General features: G+C 33.8%; 1 protein-coding gene across 8 annotated transcripts; it reads left to right on the top strand.

Moving 5' to 3' along the window:
* Nucleotides 1–6,713: 6,713 nt before the first annotated feature.
* On the top strand, nt 6,714–19,772 carry Iml1 (GATOR complex protein Iml1). 8 transcript variants are annotated; one of them, XM_076787104.1, is made up of 26 exons: nt 6,714–7,186; nt 7,268–7,501; nt 7,632–7,991; nt 8,060–8,185; nt 8,254–8,725; nt 8,795–8,991; nt 9,058–9,344; nt 9,421–9,650; nt 9,732–9,947; nt 10,335–10,481; nt 10,549–10,695; nt 11,290–11,298; nt 12,489–12,706; nt 12,804–13,006; nt 13,098–13,272; nt 13,349–13,549; nt 14,319–14,414; nt 15,456–15,529; nt 17,088–17,195; nt 17,274–17,481; nt 17,737–17,845; nt 17,916–18,149; nt 18,219–18,379; nt 18,632–18,800; nt 18,859–19,175; nt 19,231–19,772. In XM_076787104.1, exons 3-26 carry the CDS (start codon nt 7,647–7,649, stop codon nt 19,426–19,428), a joined length of 4,647 nt encoding a protein of 1,548 aa, XP_076643219.1. In that variant the 5' UTR covers nt 6,714–7,186; nt 7,268–7,501; nt 7,632–7,646; the 3' UTR covers nt 19,429–19,772. The 8 variants fall into 8 exon arrangements, with proteins under 8 accessions (XP_076643219.1, XP_076643227.1, XP_076643210.1 ...); XM_076787112.1 differs by lacking the exon at nt 15,456–15,529 and adding an exon at nt 16,442–16,512 and having other exon boundaries at nt 6,714–7,501; XM_076787095.1 differs by having other exon boundaries at nt 6,714–7,501.
* Nucleotides 19,773–19,832: the final 60 nt, after the last annotated feature.

Genomic DNA, 19,832 nt, shown 5'->3' with positions numbered 1-19,832 from the left:
ATTATAGAAATACAATTTTCATAAATCTTGAACGTAAATTTACGTTATACATTTTATTTATACATTTCTCCATACGTATAATTATTATTCGCATTTCTCAAATTTTTTAACACTATTAATACGCATCCATTTTGAATATATTTTGTAACTGAACTTGAAAAAGAAATTAAATTGAAATTTACTATTGATCCCTAAAAAATTTCACCTGAAACATCAAATAATCGTGACATCCGCGCGATTCATTCTCGGAAATTCCGAAAGTTGATATTTAAACTTAAATTGCGGCGAAAGCATCTCGAAGTATCTCTTGAAATTTTGCACAAAGCTAGATCAATATTATAACTTGCCAACACGATTAGTTCCAGATCGAAGCTATTCAAAGGATTTTTTGTATTCCTCCATAAATAAAAAATGAGCGTAATACAAAGGGGCTTCAGGTTAGTCCATATTACTTAATGTTAAAACAACTTTTTTAACAAGATGTTAAACAACTTTTTTTGGAAAATTTTTTTTGCCAATTAATAGTTGAAACCATTTGCAATAACCCATATGATCTGTAGACCCCTAAGTATTCAATTATAGACGGAGTAATTACATAACTATTGCACTGAAAACTGATGAATTCCCAGGAGCGAGGAAATGGTTATTTTGATATATTAATCTGACTTTGGCACATCATGCACGCACTATTAGGCTATACAACATTAAAATCGAAAATTTATAAAATGGATTTTTTGCCGCCTTGGCACTGAAGAAGTTAAAAAATCGGGTTTAATGGTGTACACTGAAATATATTTTGTATTTTTAAATAATTGTTTTTTTTCAATTTAATGACCCTTGAAAAATGTTCTAAACTACTTACTATAAATATTGGTGTTCAATCTTTTTTCAATCCCAAATAATGAAATTTATTAAAATATATACAGGGTGGTTGGTAACTGGTAGTACAAGCGGGAAGGGGGTGATTCTACGCAAAAAAAGAAGTGGAAAATATAGAATAAAAATTTTTCGTTTGAGGTTTTGTTTTCGAGGAAATCGAATTTAAAGATCCGTCGGGTTCGCGTGCTTTAGTACGCGCAGGAAGTAGAATTGGTAGGTCATGATCAGACGCAGCAGACAATTCCTATCGAATAACACGCGCATTGGCTGCATTTTCAAACTCAATGTTCTCGAAAACGAAGCTTCGGATGAAAACATTTTATTGTATATTTTCGACTTCTTTTTTCGCGTAGAATCACTCCCTTTCCGCTTGTACCACCAGTTACCAACCACCCTGTATATGCTGCAAATAAAAATCAATATCAGAAGTAGATTGAATAGGTAGCAATTAAATAGTCAAATGAAATTGTTGTTATGCGAGGTTCCATATTCGTTACAAGTTGCGGCATGTCTGTTATTATCGATAATTATTATCGATATTGTTATTATTGATAAACAATTGCTTCAAAACTGATAACAATAATGGTAAGAGATCAACTAAATCTGAACTCCTGTATGCTTTTACGATTGAACGATAAGTAGGATCAGCAATAAACAGAATTTTATACAGATTTATTGTTTATAAATTCTTGCACAACTTATGAAAATATTTGGAAAAAAGAACCAATAATTGTATGTGTAATGTTAATATATAATAACAGACACGCTGCAACTTGTAACGAATATGGAACCTCGCATAACAGCTGTCATTAAAATTTTTGTTGACAATCTTTTGAATATTTTTCCGTCCTTTTGAAAATTGTATTTGATAGCAGAACGTTCAAAGGAGCCAACAACAGTTCATATAAATCAATTTCAAGATAAAAATAGCGCTAAATAGGTATTTCAATTTTCAACAACAATTATTATTATGTTTACTATCAATGCATAAAAGTTTGTTTATATAAATTGAAAAAGCATTTATTTAGCTTTAAAATGAGTATAGAAACAGAAAGCATTGTATTTAAACAGAGATTAAATATTCAGGTTGAATTAATCATGTAATAGCAGAGAGGAATGAGAGTGCTCACGCCCGGGGTTTCGGCGTTCCCACTTTCGTAACATCGCCGCTTTAGCATGGCACAGAACCGGTCAGTCTTTCCTAGAACAGAACCGGTCAGTCTTTTAGCATGGCACAGAACCGGTCAGTCTTTCCTGGGACAGAACCGGTCAGTCTTTTAGCATAAAACTGAACGCACATTATTTTTTTAACCAGGATTAGAACGTACAGCTTAATTGTTGTATATGAAATATGTAACTAACATGTAAATCTTGTGTACAAAATCTCTAATTAATATAAATTAAGAATAATATTAATTTTAATGATACGTATTTTATTTTGTTTCCAAGTTTGTAGTTGCAAACTTTAGTTGTAAAAAATGGAAAATCCGGAAAAATTCGAACAAATACAGATCTCATATCGAAGTTTAAAAGCGACCATTGTCATCAACACTATCTTAAATTTTTTCATATATATAGCTACTGTTATTATTAATTAAAAAAAATTTTCTTTCATGAATAAATATTTTTTCCACCTCAGCACCATAAGATTTTTACTAGATGACTTTAAAAACACATTAGAACTATTTTTAAATAATTTTACTCGAAAACATTCTAGTTTACTCTTTATTTCACCGTTCTACTAATGTTTTATGGGCTGCATTGCAGCTCTGTTTAACACCCCTTTACAACCCAATACCATGGTACCATCCATATTCAAGGAAGAACAATTTTTTGCGACGATCATTGAAAAAATAAAAGTGTTTCCTTCATTTCAGTCCTTTAGTGCGTTGGTGACGTAGCGCCCAGCACACCTACCTGTGTTCTGTGTCCCATCTGGAGTTTTATGGTACGCTAACAATCCCTATTGAGTCGCAAGCCAGACCATACAAACGAATGCATCCACAACTTCCAGAGACCTGCCTCCAAAACTAATTAAAGGAAGGCTAGACATGCAGTGTGTACTAAACTCCTCAAAAGAGGCGGATTCCAGTCGCTCGTGTTATAAACCTCATTCGATACTTCATCGAAAGGGTGATCTTACATATTTCTGTAACAGTTCCAAGTGCATGCACTTTGTTCATGATACACTCTTTGTAATTATTAAATTCAATTAAATATTAAGTAAATCTTTCACGGTGCTAACGGCCCTCGCAGAGATGGGCATTATTTGGAATAAAAAATTATTTAAATGAAAATTTGAATAAAAGATACTTTATCTTTATTTGTTATTTGAAGGTTCGAATAAAAAAAAAGCATCTTTATTGGACGAGTATCGGATAAATAATTTTATTCGTCGAGAATTTATCCGACGAATAAAGATAATTTTTTTATTCGAAGCGGATTTATTCGAACTTCGAATAATTTTTTCATCTTTTATCTGTATCTTTTATTCGAAGGCTTCGAATAAATCTTCGAATAACTTTTGCCGAGCGCCGAGCTTCAAAGACCCAGCAAGGACGGACGACATACAATGTAAGCGAATGGAGAATCGCGCACGTATGAAAGTTTAAACTTTTAGATTTTTCAATATATCCTCATGAAATTGTGACGAGCGAATGGAGGTGATTTTCCTGATGAAAATGAGGTCAAATTCGAGTGTAATCGAACAAGTTTCACTGATACGTAATGTTACGATAAAAATTACAATCTCATTAAAGACAGTCCAAATGATGTCGTGTTTGCACTCATTTTGATCGGAACAAGCTCTACAACTCATTCGTCTTAACAATATTGTTCTGATTAAAAACATAAAAGCATAAATTGGCAATAATGCTGGATTCTCCATCTGCTTACATTGTAGGTTGTTGGTCGGTCGTTGGTCTTTGAAGTTCCGAGCTCGTAGAGTCGCGAGATATCGGTGTGAAACAACTGCCAATCCAATTGCAAAACTTCTTTATTTCTCATTATTTTTTTATGGGACTTGCGCCAACTAATTCGTGGCATTCTTCTGATTAAAATGACACTAAACACGGTACAAATTGGACTGTATTTAGCATTTTTATCCGTAGATTTATTCGAAGGCTTCGAATAAAAGATATAGATAAAAGATGAAAAAATTATTCGAAGTTCGAATAAATCCGTTTCGAATAAAAAAAATTATCTTTATTCGTCGGATAAATTCTCGTCGAATAAAATTATTTATCTGATACTCGTCGAATAAAGATACTTTTTTTATTCGAACCTTTGAATAACGAATAAAGATAAAGTATCTTTTATTCGAATCGTTATTTAAATAATTTTTTATCTAAATAATGCCCAACTCTGGCCACAGGTGCCTTTTGGAAGGACAGCCCACCTGTTATTCAAACATTCTTTTAAAGTCCTTTTTTTACAGTCGCAGAGGAAGAAACGCTCTGTATTTTGGATTTCAAGTAATTGTAGACACTTGTATGATTCTGTTATATATACTACTTTGACAAAATTAGAAAATAAAAATTATGTGGCGTGTGTAATGTCGTACAAAGCAGTTTCAGATGAATGATAATGTGTTCAGGAACTGTTACAGAAATATGTAAGATCACCCTGTCGATGAAGTATCGAATGCGGTTTATGACACGAGCGACTGGAATCCACCTCTTTTGAGGAGTTTAGTACACACTGCATGTCTAGCCTTCCTTTAATTAGTTTTGGAGGCAGGTCTCTGGAAGTTGTGGATGCATTCGTTTGTATGGTCTGGCTTGCGACTCAATAGGGATTGTTAGCGTACCATAAAACTCCAGATGTGACACAGAACACAGGTAGGTGTGCTGGGCGCTACGTCACCAACGCACTAAAGGACTGAAATGAAGGAAACACTTTTATTTTTTCAATGATCGTCGCAAAAAATTGTTCTTCCTTGAATATGGATGGTACCATGGTATTGGGTTGTAAAGGGGTGTTAAACAGAGCTGCAATGCAGCCCATAAAACATTAGTAGAACGGTGAAATAAAGAGTAAACTAGAATGTTTTCGAGTAAAATTATTTAAAAATAGTTCTAATGTGTTTTTAAAGTCATCTAGTAAAAATCTTATGGTGCTGAGGTGGAAAAAATATTTATTCATGAAAGAAAATTTTTTTTAATTAATAATAACAGTAGCTATATATATGAAAAAATTTAAGATAGTGTTGATGACAATGGTCGCTTTTAAACTTCGATATGAGATCTGTATTTGTTCGAATTTTTCCGGATTTTCCATTTTTTACAACTAAAGTTTGCAACTACAAACTTGGAAAAAAAATAAAATACGTATCATTAAAATTAATATTATTCTTAATTTATATTAATTAGAGATTTTGTACACAAGATTTACATGTTAGTTACATATTTCATATACAACAATTAAGCTGTACGTTCTAATCCTGGTTAAAAAAATAATGTGCGTTCAGTTTTATGCTAAAAGACTGACCGGTTCTGTCCCAGGAAAGACTGACCGGTTCTGTGCCATGCTAAAAGACTGACCGGTTCTGTTCTAGGAAAGACTGACCGGTTCTGTGCCATGCTAAAGCGGCGATGTTACGAAAGTGGGAACGCCGAAACCCCGGGCGTGAGCACTCTCATTCCTCTCTGGTAATAGCTCGTTTCGTTTACTTTTCCAGAATTGCGACTGTAACTTGGAAAATAGCCGAAATACGCGCTGTGCATTACACGGCAGTAACAGTAAATTGGCAACTATGCGACGAATATTCTCCGATGTGGTTTGGCAACTACGCCTTCGATACCTGTAATTCAATATAATTCCTAAACTCACCACTCTAAATCGTAGAGGGCATACCAAAACCTCTGATTTTTTGAACAGTCGATATTTCAGAACATGAGACACGAAGTCCCATAAGATGTTAGGTCTATCCTTATAACTCGTCTGTGCTAACATGCGAGAGTTACCCTAATGCGCTACGTGCAGTTCATATGGTACGGGCCTGAGGTGGCTCGAGAACCAGGACCGTCACGGGGAGCGAGACGCACAGCCGGGTTAAGAGGGCCGTGCGTAGTCCTCGAGAATGTCTCGGAAAATGCTTCGAAAACTGCTAAGCCAAGCCTAAACTCCGAAGCCTGAAATATGATCATTGCTTACTTACGATTCTGGCTCGGCCAATACCAACGCCACACTCAGCGGGACGTGCCGCCGAGCCGGAAACCGTTCGTTATTGCCGCGCCCTGATTGGTCCGTGTTTTTCGTTAAAAGTTACTTCAAATGATATCAGGAGGGAAAGGCGTAATTACCCCTTTCAAGGAAGTACTAACATTTCTGGTACACCCTGTATAGTCTGTCCAACGAGACGAGGTAGAAAACGTAAACATAGCCACTCGAGTGCGACAGAGTTGAAGTTAGTTTTCTCAGATAGTTAGCAAAGGATGCACACTCGTACTTCGCTGTCTCGTCTCGTTGGACAGACTATATATACCTTTTCTACCACCACTTCCCCGTGATCCGACATCCCTGTATATGTACATATACTCACCATAGAGAAAATTTAACAAACAGGAATATTTTGCCTGCGTTTATACGTAATATGTGAGATATAGATAGTTTTGAATACTACATTACTATGTATGTATTCGTCGTGAGCTACTAAATTTAACAAAATTAGTTATATTTAAAAATACATTTAAGTGTAATATGTATTTATTACAGGAATATGAAACATGCTTTAAATATTCTTTTAGTGATTGAATGTGTATTTCTCTTAATGTATACTACATTCGTGTAAAGTTCTTATACGTGTACAAATTCTGCATAACAAAGTCAGCCATATTCTGTAATTAATGCACTATAAACTGCACCAAAAACATGATGTAACAGAACGAAGTCAAAACATAATGTAAATTTTCTACTAACATGGAAACATAGTGAATAGTAATAGACTTTACGTAATGTTAACAAGCCAGCTTCCATTGTCATAATTTGTTGATTATGTGTTAATCGTATACGGATTACCAGTTTGTGATAACATAAAACTATTTGTTTATCATCTGAGATTTGATTTCAAATAATGTTTGGTTCAAGATTCTTTTCTCTTTTATCAAGTTTGTGCTGTTTTTACTGAGCTAAGGGTCTTTCAAGTCTGTGATAACGTGATCCCATTATATCTTCATATATGTGTATATAACTAATTCAACTGCACACGGTTATCAAGTAAATTATATCGATCGCATAAGAGATGCGTGGTGACTAGCTACATATTTCTAAAAAACAGATGCGTGTCACCAAAATTCTGAAGAATAAAGTACACTGCAAATTTCGATGTTGAATTTGATGTCAATTCTTCTCCCCTGTGCACAGTGCTAATATATTATATGCCTTTAAGGATAAACAAACAACAATTATCGTTATTTCGATGCAGTAGAATGCATACAAAAATAAGTCAGAGGTGGAAAAGGTGTTGGAAGTCCATGTAAATTATAACAACACATATTTGTTTATTTTTTGACAATGATAACGTACTGCCATTGTTTAACAATTTATTGTTGACAAATACACGAATGTATTGTACAGAAAGCAATACTTACTTTGGACATTTCGAAGAAATATTTGATGTTGGGTAAATATTGGGGAAATGTATGCAAAGCAACAATCCTATATATGCAGAGCATTGCATTTTTCATTTCATGAATTTAATGTTAGCTAATTTAAAATTTTTCACATATAATTCACATATTCATTATCAACAGAGTAATGGGCTAAAAATGAAGCTTTATAAGTTGATAGTACATCAAAAAACCTTTAGCGAAGAAGACCTCTTAATTAGTCCAAAAGATCACCCAGGCATAAAAACTGGAGATGTGGTCGAAATTTATCATCCAGAGGTTGAATTCAGTCGTCTGCTACTGCAAGTCACATCTTTTAAAGAAGACCTACGTGAGACGATTAGCGTGGAAAATAATGTAGCAACAATGTTTCAATTAAGAACATTCGGAGATGTCTACATGAATGTTGTAAATCCAGATGATGTAGCTTTAGATTCTGTTGAACTTACGTTCAAAGATCAATATTTGGGACGTAGTGAAATGTGGAGGCTGAAAAATAGCTTGGTATATAATTTTACTTACTTCCAGTTATAGGTATAGATTTATTAATAATTCGTAGAAACTTTCAATAGGTCAATACTTGCGTGTACATGCACAAGAAAATTGAATTTTGTGGAGGTAGCATAAGGTGTCAGGTGTGCGAGATGTGGTCGCAAGGAGACCGGGTTGCCTGCGGTGTTATAAATAATGATACTAAGGTTTTTATCTTAACACAAAACACTTTAAATATGTATAAAGCAGTAGGTTCAAGAAACTTTGCTTTTAGGTGGTATTTCGTTCTTCGACAAGCATGGTATATCTCTTCATTCAAATGAGTTCAGAAATGTGGGACTTTGATATCCACGGTGATCTCTACTTTGAAAAAGCAGTTAATGGTTTCTTGGCTGATTTATTTCAAAAATGGAAGAAAAATGGCAGCAATCACGAAGTAACAATAGTTCTCTTTTCAAGAACATTTTACAATGCCACTAGTTTGGAGGAATTTCCAAATCATATGCGCGAATGTTTACAACACGATTATAGAGGAAGATTTTATGAGGATTTCTATAGGGTGGTTGTACAAAATGAACGATTTGAAGATTGGAGCAATGTATTAGTGCAATTGCGAAAGCTGTTTACAGATTATCAAAAAATTGTTTTAGAGTACCATCAAAAGCCAGGTGATGTTATACCAAAAGCAGTTAATTCAACAGCTGCACAAGGAAATTTTTTAGAAGTTTTAAATATGTCATTAAATGGTAATATAATTGTGTAATTATGATGATATTGAGTTTCAATATATTATTCATAATCTGACTCTTTTGCAGTGTTTGAGAAACATTACTTAGATCGCAGTTTTGATAGAACTGGTCAATTGTCAGTGGTAATTACACCTGGTGTAGGTGTTTTCGAAGTTGATAGAGAGTTGACTAACGTTACGAAACAAAGAATTATCGATAACGGAGTGGGTAGCGATCTGGTGTGCGTTGGAGAACAACCATTGCATGCAGTTCCTTTATTAAAGGTACTTTTGATATATTGGAACATTATTATTGGCATCATAATAATATTACACTATATATACTTTTAGTTTCATAATAAGGATACGTCTGTAAATGCACCAGACGACTACAGCATGCCACACTGGATTAATCTCAGCTTCTACTCAACAAATAAAAAGATTCCTTACTCAACGTTTATACCTCGAATAAAACTTCCTCAAAGGGTGTCAAAACAATCATCACTAGAAAATGGAAAATTGCAATGTAAAAATAAGCTTCTACAAGAAGATCCCAGAGAATGTTTACACAATAGTTTATTCGACTATGATGCATATGATGCACAAGTGTTTCAATTACCCTCTGTTCACACTTCCAGGTATAATATAAGTACATTTCAATATTATTCAACGTTTGCTATTAAAGTATTGATGATTAACATTTTATGCGAGTAGCCTGCAACGGGTTACGACCAGAACCAAGAAGACAAGTGTTGTTAGTATGGAAACGCATAATAATGCACATATATTGAAACTTTTAAAAAGAAAAATGTCTGATCCTGACATTCATCATCCACCGCCTGAAGTGCATTCTACTCCGATAATTGCAACAAGAAGTGCAGCAATTTCAATACCCCATAGAACCGACGACATTGCTAGTAGTGAATCAAATGGAGAAATTAATGGTATGTCTTTGAAGCATTCATGGACGTGCAACTTTTGAAAATAATGTTTACTTTTTATTAAATTTACTTTAAATTCTATAGAATCAAGAACATCGATTAAAAGCGATTTAACAGATTCAGAAATATCGCCACCCTTTAGACCAGTTGTTGGTAGTGCGGGAAGTCCAACAAACGCAATATCTCAACCAACAAGTATCATTAGACCCAGTAGGGCACTTATCAATCCTTTCGACCCTTCCCATGTTACAATAAAACTTACTAGCAACAGACGGAGGTGGACACATATTTTTCCAAAAGGTAGAAAACGATAACTATACAGTTACAATTACAGTTTTTCGCAATTTTCAGTACATTTTTGCCGTTTTATTCTATTATCCGGTGATTTTCACAATTTTTCATCATTTATGACTTTTAAACTAATTGACCAACTTCGATCAAATTTTCGTTAGAAACTCAAATAAAAAATTTGTAAAAAGTAACTTTTACTATCTTTTCGTAATTTAGACAAAACGCAGTTTTTTCAAAATTTTCATTACATCTCATCTAGTAAACTAATGCTTCTAGCTTGGCAGAAAAACTGAAGTCATTTGGTCCATTTATAAAAAAGTTATTCTGATTTAAAGTGTGTGACATTAATTATGAGACTGACTGTAGCTATTTAAATCAATTAAACTACTGTAATAGGACCAACGGGTGTGCTAATACAACAACACCATTACCAAGCTGTGCCAGCACAAATGTGTTCACAACCTCAGTGTGATGCCTTTTCTACTGTAAGTGGATCACCATTGGAACATGGTGAGATCCCCAATGCAAATCAATTACACGATCGTTAGTATTTTATTTTGGTTATGTATATCGTTAATGATTGGAACGTAATCACATAATATTTTTATAGATGCTAAAAGTAAACCACAAAAATTAAATTTGTCTTTATCGAGCAATGATAAGGGTGGAAACCCAGTATCTTCCACAGGAAACAAATCTCTGACATTGTTATGGGGTGCCACTGGTGAACAGGAGTGGACACCAGCATTAACTACAGGTTTGCATATGTTTACTCGATAAAAATATTATAAAACGGATAGATTAGCAAACAATATTATATAATTCATCCAAAATAACAATACTAGCCATGTTATTATTCACAAGTTATTATGAAATGAGTTTACAGTTTGAGGAAAGAATTTTGAAACAATTTTCGATCACATAAGCACTAAAACTTTACAATGCATAATATTAATTGTATTTTGAAAGAGCTATTATCGTATTAGCAAATGTGGAAAATACCAGCTCTTAAAAATCATGTGTCCTACTCACGATTAATACTTTAAAAAACTGACTAATGTATTGTGATGAACTATATTTTAAAGAATGAAAATAGTTGGTGTATACTTTAAAAGGAAGTTATTTTTGTCATGTATGTATATTGAATATATGTTTGGTACACGATCATGTAATCATCATGCATAAGAAGTATTTTCATTCTTAGATGTAATCATGTTTATTTTTCGAAATCATTGATCATTTATACGAATAATGTTAAATTTATTTCCATGCTATGGTACGTCTTATTGGGATACAACGCTGGACGCATTGACGCGTGTGTGATGTACAACTATGATGTCACATTATACAGCAATCATAGGTTAGCGTCCATACGTTATTGGGGGTTGATTCGGTTATGGTACACATTTATTTCTAGGGCCTTGAAATTATAGGTGTTTTGTTTTTTATTTGCTGAAGTTCTTATCAATCTTCTGTGCATGTGTATTCTCCACCAGACACCAGAAAGTTCTAATTTCAAAGTAGTTTGTTTACGTAGTCTGTTGGACCTTACGATATACAGGGTGAATCACGAGAAACAAAATGCTTAAATACCTCTGTTCGGAATTGAAGATGGAGGAATAATTTCTAAAATAATTTTTTATAATGCAAACGATTAAGTTTAAGTCATGTAAACAATTTTTTGTTTTACTTTACTTTCAAGGTCATTTGAAGGTCACTGATATTTTTAAAAAATAAGACCATGAATTTTTATTTTATAGTATTGCGACAATCAAAGATTGGTTATTACGATTTAATATTGATGACCTTAACAATTATATCGAAAAAAAATTTGTTAGTTCCTTTAAACAGTATAACTTTTATCTTAGGGATGCTTAGGTGTTTTGTTTTTAGCGGTTCGATCTGTGTACATACTATTATTATCATTATTATTATGTGTACACCTACTTGAAAGATTTTTGTTACGTTCCATTTCTGTTTATTTTGTACCTTCACACTGTTTGAGATTTCCATTTGTTTATCACGAGGTCGTTTCTATTCTAGATCTTGCATACTTCAAACATTCTTTCATCTGCTTTATACTCCTTTCACTTTATCATGCAGCTTTAATCCTTACATTTCTTTGTTATGAATAATGTGTCTCTGTAGTGTGTATTATCTTGTAGCACTTAAAACTAATAATAGATAGTAATTTACGTCTGTATTAGCTTAGCACACTCTCCTCTCTCTGTAGACTGTAATTTGGTTGCACCAACTATGCATAAATGCTGTATTTTGTAAGTTCTATACAGTTGTTTTTAATGCTTCATAGTATGAACCTGTGTTGTTCATTATATTGAAGATTTATCGGATAATATTACAATTAATATATTTTGCATTGCATGTTTAAGTAATTAGTAATATTAGTAGCACTTTTAATATTGCACTAATAGAATTACTTTGACACACGTACGTCCCTATTCAATATTATGTACGGACATTTGTAATATCCACTATTTCTACGAACTCAAAATGAATGTATGTATTTGTATCTGGTAAATTGCATTTTAGGTGTCGATTGGAAATCACTGACAATTCCAGCATGTTTACCTATTACCACAGATTATTTCCCAGACAAAAGGAGTTTGCAAAATGATTATGTTGTCTCAGATTACAATCTTCTGCCAGATGATGTTAATACCGATTTTGCACAACAGCGAGCAATATATAAAAAGCCTCTAACAACTGCAGAGGTGTTTAAAGAGCTAGTGTCGCAACGATTAGCACAGGTACTCGTTACAATAATTTCAACAGGTCTCCAAATCTAAACTCTTTTGTACATATTTCATTTGTATTTACCAATTTGGGTAAACTTTTTTTCTCAAGGGTTTCCAATTGATTATCCTACCCACAAATAACAAAAATCAAAGTAATACACCTGGTAGTGCAGTTCCAGCAATAAGTAGTGTAATGCGCGGTCGACAAACCGAATCAGAGCCCAAGGAAGAGTATTTGTTAAGTATTGGTAGAATTTTTCATAAAATATCTTTATTTGATAACAGCATAACTGTTACGAGATATCGGCCAAGGTAAATAATCCCCTTAAGTTAGTAATACAAATTTTATAATAATAATTCGTACGAAATTAATGGAACATATTTTAATCATTTACATTTGCAGGCACCCCTATCCACCATTTAATATTCATTATCGTTATCGATTTCATGCACCGCATCACGATACGTATGAAGTATCGTGGGTATCTTTTACAACCGAAAAACTAGAAAATTATAATTGGAATTATCTGGATCATTATATTTGTACAAGGGGTCACACCGATTTTGCTTTAGTGGAGGTGTGTAACATTGATTTCAGTAAAACACATGAAAATTAAAATTAAACTATTAAGTATTGCAATTAAAAATTTACAGGCTCTTAAATACTGGAGATTTCGCGTATTTCTACTGCCTTTGCATAATACGGTAACTCGAAAATTTTTGGAAGGATCGTCGAGATGTGATATATACACACCTCTCACTACCACAGATCAAGTTTCCCTAATGGATGGGTTCCTGCGGTTTATTGAACTGTGGCCGAACAAAATACGACGTCAAAATCCCAACAAAAACTGGGTAATTGTTTTGGAATAACTATTTGATAATATAATTTAACTGTTCCACTCGTTGGAACTGATAAACTATTACAAATTATTGGGTTTTTATGTAGGTAAACAAGATTTTAAATGGATAATCCTTTTTTAGTGTCCGATAAGAGGTGCCTTGACATTATTTTCTATTTAAATGATAAAATGATTTTGTTCAACAATTTATTATTATTATTGTTATTATTATTATTATCATCATTATATATTACGCTATATTGTCGCACTCTGAAATTGGATGTCGCATGCCTGATGTACAATGCCTAATTAATGCAATTTATTTAAATGCTTTCGTTTTATTTTTGAGTACCGTATTTGTTATTCAGTATGTATTCTTTTGATTTGATATCAAGAACTTGTTATCTCACAGTGCGTGTGCAAAAGTATTGTCACACTGTCACTTTTTGATATTTAGTGTGGTCCTACATGGTGCACTAGATAGGTAGGACACATAACAAAAAGTAACACGCCGTCTACTATAAGTATATGACGAGAAGAGCACGATTTTTATTTTGTTCGGCTTTGTTGGTATTCAAGTAATACTAGTGATAAAAAATGAATTTTTATTTGACATTAACTATTTTCATTTGGTATAACTTTGTTTGAAATAATATTACCACAGAGTGGGTTGCAAATGCCGAAATTACACGATTACACGAAATATATACACATAACAGTAGGCTCAAATAGGCTAGTGGAATGTTAGTATAGGGAGGGGTATTTAGCATGATATGTTTCAGAACCCTTCAACTCTAGGTGGTGTTCCCCCAAGAGATCCTGCCTCTCATTTGACCAGACGCAGGCACAGCACGAGCCTGATAGTCCTCACTAACCAGGTATATCCTCGCATCCTGTAGCCTCAATATGCTGAACCAGGTGTCAATGACATCATTCTACTTTAGGCTTCTAGCTACACTCTGCCTTCTTGGCAATTTAGGAATAATTTCGAACTCTCAGTGTCTTTTATTCTCTGCGTCAACACCATTCAATCTTATCCTCGAAAAAATTCAACTACAACTAAATTGAATCACCTCATTTTATAGAATATACAGGATGTTCACGTCATTATTAGCCAGCGTTTTTGTTGCGAATAATAAATATTGAAAAAAAAAATGAAAGAACAAAAAGTAATACTGTGTTTTTCATGCAACGTAATAGCCTATCTAATTTTTGTGTATTTGCACTACTTTCTTTAAAAATGAAGGCGACCTTCAATTTTTTAAATGGAATTCTACACATGTTTTTTAGATGATACGAAAAAATATGTCAAGACAAATTCATTCGTATACGATACAATGGCCTTCAAAGTTATACAAGATCAGAAATGGAAGAAACATTTTGAATATGTGAATGAATTTGTCTTGACACACACTGTCATATGACATCTAAAAAATCTACAATGATCTATAGCATACCATTTAAAAGATTGAAGATCAGCTCCATTTCTAAAAGAAATTATATAAGCACAAAAAAATTACACACACCATTATGTTGCATGTCAAAAACAGTATTATCTTTTCCTCTTTCAATTTTTTCCTAATATTTATTATTTTCAAGAAAAACGCTGACTACATAGTAATATCATGAACACCCTTATACTACAATACATTCTAGACAGCTTACACAACATAATCTCACAAACGAATGCAACCATGCCTGTTATATGCCTCTCGAATGCGCACATGATTTAGCAAGCTTTTATGTAATGCAAATTGTTGTATAATTTATTTCTTTTATTTTTCATAATTTAATACTCCTCTCTTAATATAATATTAACGATTATATCATTACAGTTAAACAAACCAGATATACATCTTCACGATCATGAGCTTTCTCATACATTTACAGTTACCCGTACTCTTCATCATGCTTTTCAGACCAGTCTAGTTGGCAGCTCTCCCTTCAGGGAGCGACTCGGAAGCAATCGTCTACCAGAGAAACCAAGACCAAGGTTTGAACCAGCTTAAATTGACGATTTCAGCATTTGTTGCTTTGTGCAAATGTTATTGGTATAGCCTGCAGTATATCTATTTTGTGATGGTGGACCATTGCAATTCTTTGATGTTTGATGGTTTTTTTCATTTTGCTTGTTTTGCTTTGTGCTACATGCATTCGACTGTTAAACAGAATTCCTTTTTTAATAGGTACATAGGTATCGTTTCATCTTCGACCAGACAATCGCATAATTCATCTAACCTTTATCTCAGCAAAGACATTATTTTTTATATTTCTCTAAAGCTATATTATATGGTACCTTCGATAATATAGTGTCATCGAAATAATTATTTTAATAATGATGATGAACAGTTTGTCAGTTGAGTTATAGTAAATTGAACGATGCAATTTTGCATATGTAAACTATTATAAGTGTACCTTTTTTCAATATATAGATACAGGCACACATCTTCTTACAATTTGCACATCTGCATGTTTTATCGAGGGATGGGGGATAAGAGGATCTGTTTATATGCAGTTTTGGTACACTTGTCATGCGGTGTTAAGCAGGATACCTTACAATGTGCTTAAGAATGATACATGCTTACATTATGGTGATAATGGTACTTGTAAGGCACACTATTTCTGAAAGGGATGTGATCGGGACAGAAAAAAGGCTGTACTTGTAAATGTTTGAAAAATCTTTGTACATAGTACCCATTCTGTATCTTTCAGCTGCTTCTATCTTTCTTTACATCATTTAGTAAATATAAGATACAGAGTATTTGTAACGCTTTATTTCAAACTTGGAGAAAGGTATCGTTGCGGTGAATGTTTAAAATAAAAAAAAAGTTGTGCAAGATACGAATGCTCTGTAGAGTAGAGAATATTGGTAGTGAGTGAGGGAGTGACGGGGTTCTCTGTACAGGAGAGGCATGTAGTGAATACCGCTGCGACTGCCCGCACGTGCCTCGACACTCCTCGCCACGTGCCAAACAGGTTGGTTTTACTTTTTTAATTTCAACTATAAACTCAATATACGCTATGAACGGCTGGATATGTATGTACACATCACGCGTGTCAATACTGCATTTTTCTATTTTATTTATAACTATAACAGACTCTTACAAAACCAATCAATAATTTAAAAGAAAATATAATACAAATTCTATAACAAAAATTATTATTCCCAATTTATATTGTTAGACCACATACACACATCCCGGGAGTGAAAGTATCCCTCAAAGTTGAAGTAGCAAGTCATATATGATTATTTCTCTCAAAAGCTATAAATTGTAGAGAAAGTGGTGCTAAAAAATGTCCGTTAAAGATGTTTCATAATCAAAATTTGATTGGGTCAATAAAAAAAAAGATTTTTGAATACTGTGCATACATATCGTTGATACAAGATTCTGTTACAATGATGATTTGAAATCAATGCAATGATGTGCATACGCAAAGAAATTTTGTGGCTTTTCATATGGCTTAATTTTTTAATCACTCTATCTTCTATCTGTCTTGCACCTTTTGTACCGTGGGAATATTTTGTAACCTTATTTTTCTATCATTATCAGGTCAGGCTCTAAAGTAATGGACAGAGGTCGAATCTCACCAGCTAGCGAAGCTGTATTACCTCTTTCGCTTGAACAACAGCAAGACCATTTTGAGTCTAACGAGGACAGGTAGAATAAACGATGAACCTGCCAAATTATTTGCATACCTAATTACCCTCGTGATTAATATATTAATATTACTGATAGTGCAAATATGGAGCTGATGAAGATAAAGAATACCGCGCCGAATAATGAAATTTTGGAAGCAATGAAACATCCGCAATCCGGAGTAGGGTTCCTCACGCAACATCCATCGCTACCAAGTCAAACATTTGTCAGCGCGGACGCTGTACAGTGGTTGAATAATCGTATAGAAGGTGGAGTGACAGTGGAAGGCGCGATTAACATTATGAATGTAAGAAAAATTCTCCTCACACCAGTTTAACACTTGCACGGCCATCGGCGAGTCTTTTTAAACCCAGAAATCACAGTTTCAAGAAAAACAACAAATGCAGAACATATAAATTGTAGTGAGGATTCATATTACAAAGGGAATGAATTAAATAACCATTTTTATATAAATATTAGTGTAGACATGTTTGGGTCTAACAAAATCCACCGATGGCCGTGGTAATGATCGAATGTGTTCTAATTGCATCTTCTCGTCCAGGGCATGATTCAAGACAAGTTGATCTGCCACGCTTCCGGTGATTTTTCCAAACCGTTCATTTTAGGATTTTATCTGTACCACGTGGTGCAAGACAAGGAAAATCAAAGGGGTAAGAAGTACTTTTCAAACATTGCATAAAAGCTTACAGATAATCGTGTGTAACATTTTCATTTTTGAAGCAACAGATTATTTTTCTCCTACCGGAGATTTGCAAAGCTTTGAGAACGAATGGGTGGAAGTAGAAATAAAGCCACCAAAGAGTTGGTGTGAACCCACTTCTGTGGCAACCTTCCCAACGATATCTTCTCCGATAAATATACCCAGTTGTGATACAGTTGATGAGTCAAATGTGCCACCGTTCCTCAAAGACGATTTGGATTTGATAGATTGCGTGCAGGACACAGCGTGGCGAGGTAATGTGATGCTTTACAATATTCCATTATTTTATTTCTGGTTTTTACACGTTGTCTGCTGTCTTATAGCTCCACCGTACAAGCATACTCATTTAGATATTGATATAAATAATAAGAGCGACAGAATTGAATGGGGTCATTTGAGGTACCAGTCCGTATACAAAGTGGACCATTCTTATGAGCTTGTAGTACAATGGGTAGCATCATCTGGGAGCATAGTCGCTGACCTTGTAAGACTATAATTAATCGTATTCTATGTATGTAATCATTAACACTAGGTTTACTGGACGCGTCAAAATGACGTCAAAGTAATGTAAAATTGTCACTTTTAGTGCTCCGTAAATCTAGCGTTAAGCAAAATAATTATTATTGCTTATATTTTAAATGCTTAAGGCATCTAAGTGTCTTAATTCTAAGTTTACACATTATGTATATAAAGTAAAGCTTCATGCGGCACAAATAACAAATTTTATTTTAAAAAGATTTTCGTATGGCAACGAAAGGCTCAAACATGTGGGATTCAAATGGTCCCTATTCCCAGTGATCTACTAGCGCTGCCATTCACATTGAAAAGCGATCCTTTGAGAGGGCCTATATTTATACCGCTCAACACAGAATGTCTTGTGACAAATAAACAACCTCTTTTCGAAGGTACATTATAATATTTACACAAGATTAAGTCGATACTATATTAAGATGTTGATTGTAGAATTTGGAGAAGAGACCTACGCACAACGACTATTTCTGTTCCAAGAAACGATTGTACAGAGATTCGGCTTTATTCCATGTCTCATAGAGAGTACCGAAAATGACCACCAATATGTGCATATGACTGGCAACGCATTTATACTTATTCCTTCCACAACGAACACAAGGTTTCGACCCAGAACGTCTACGAACATCGTGAGGCGAAATACAGGACAAAAAGGGTATCCAGTTCATCCTGATCAGCCTAGTCCGCACGAGGCTTACATTACGAGACATGTTAGTGGGAAAAATAAAAATGATTACAGCATGGATAGAAGGGTAAGTTAGTTGTATGTTTTGGAGAGAAATAGAGGAACAGTTTCGCCTTTTATAGATTGGATTTCTTTGGTCGTGGAATCATATGGTCAGTCGAAAATGGAAGTCATCGTCGACGCTAGCCGGCGATGAATTATTTCAGAAGAAACTCATTCAAGATTTTAGACATTTTTGTTCGAATGGAGATAATAGATTAAAGCACTTCTGGGAATGTTGTTGGGAAATCAAAGAAAAGTCAGGCACACGAACGTTTTAAAGCATGGAGTATTAAATAGGTACTATTTCAGAGGCTTACACTTTTGTTACAGCAATGGAAGAATTTATTTTTGCCATAATCGATTATGTGTCTCTTTTAAATTATTGAAGAATTCTTTTAAATTGTAACATATATTTGTGATACAATTATAATTATTATTAGTAGTACGACGACAAAGAAAGCATGTACAAATCAAAAATATTTGCTAATATTTAAAGGAGCAGCTGTAAATGAATTTAAAAACGTTGTTTGTAATATACATTTGCGAGTTTACTTTAGTTTGCTTAAGACACATGTTGTTTTTACAAAACTAGTAATAATAAATTTATAATTTTTGTTACTCATCTATGTATTTATATTTTGAACACGAAGTCACATTGTAGTAAATTAATTTATCTCGTTCT

This window comes from Halictus rubicundus, chromosome 1 (genome assembly GCF_050948215.1).
Source record: "Halictus rubicundus isolate RS-2024b chromosome 1, iyHalRubi1_principal, whole genome shotgun sequence".
Taxonomy (NCBI): Eukaryota; Metazoa; Arthropoda; class Insecta; order Hymenoptera; family Halictidae; genus Halictus; species Halictus rubicundus.
Note: the sequence above shows the minus strand (reverse complement) of the source record. Positions and strands in the feature narration are given on the sequence as shown.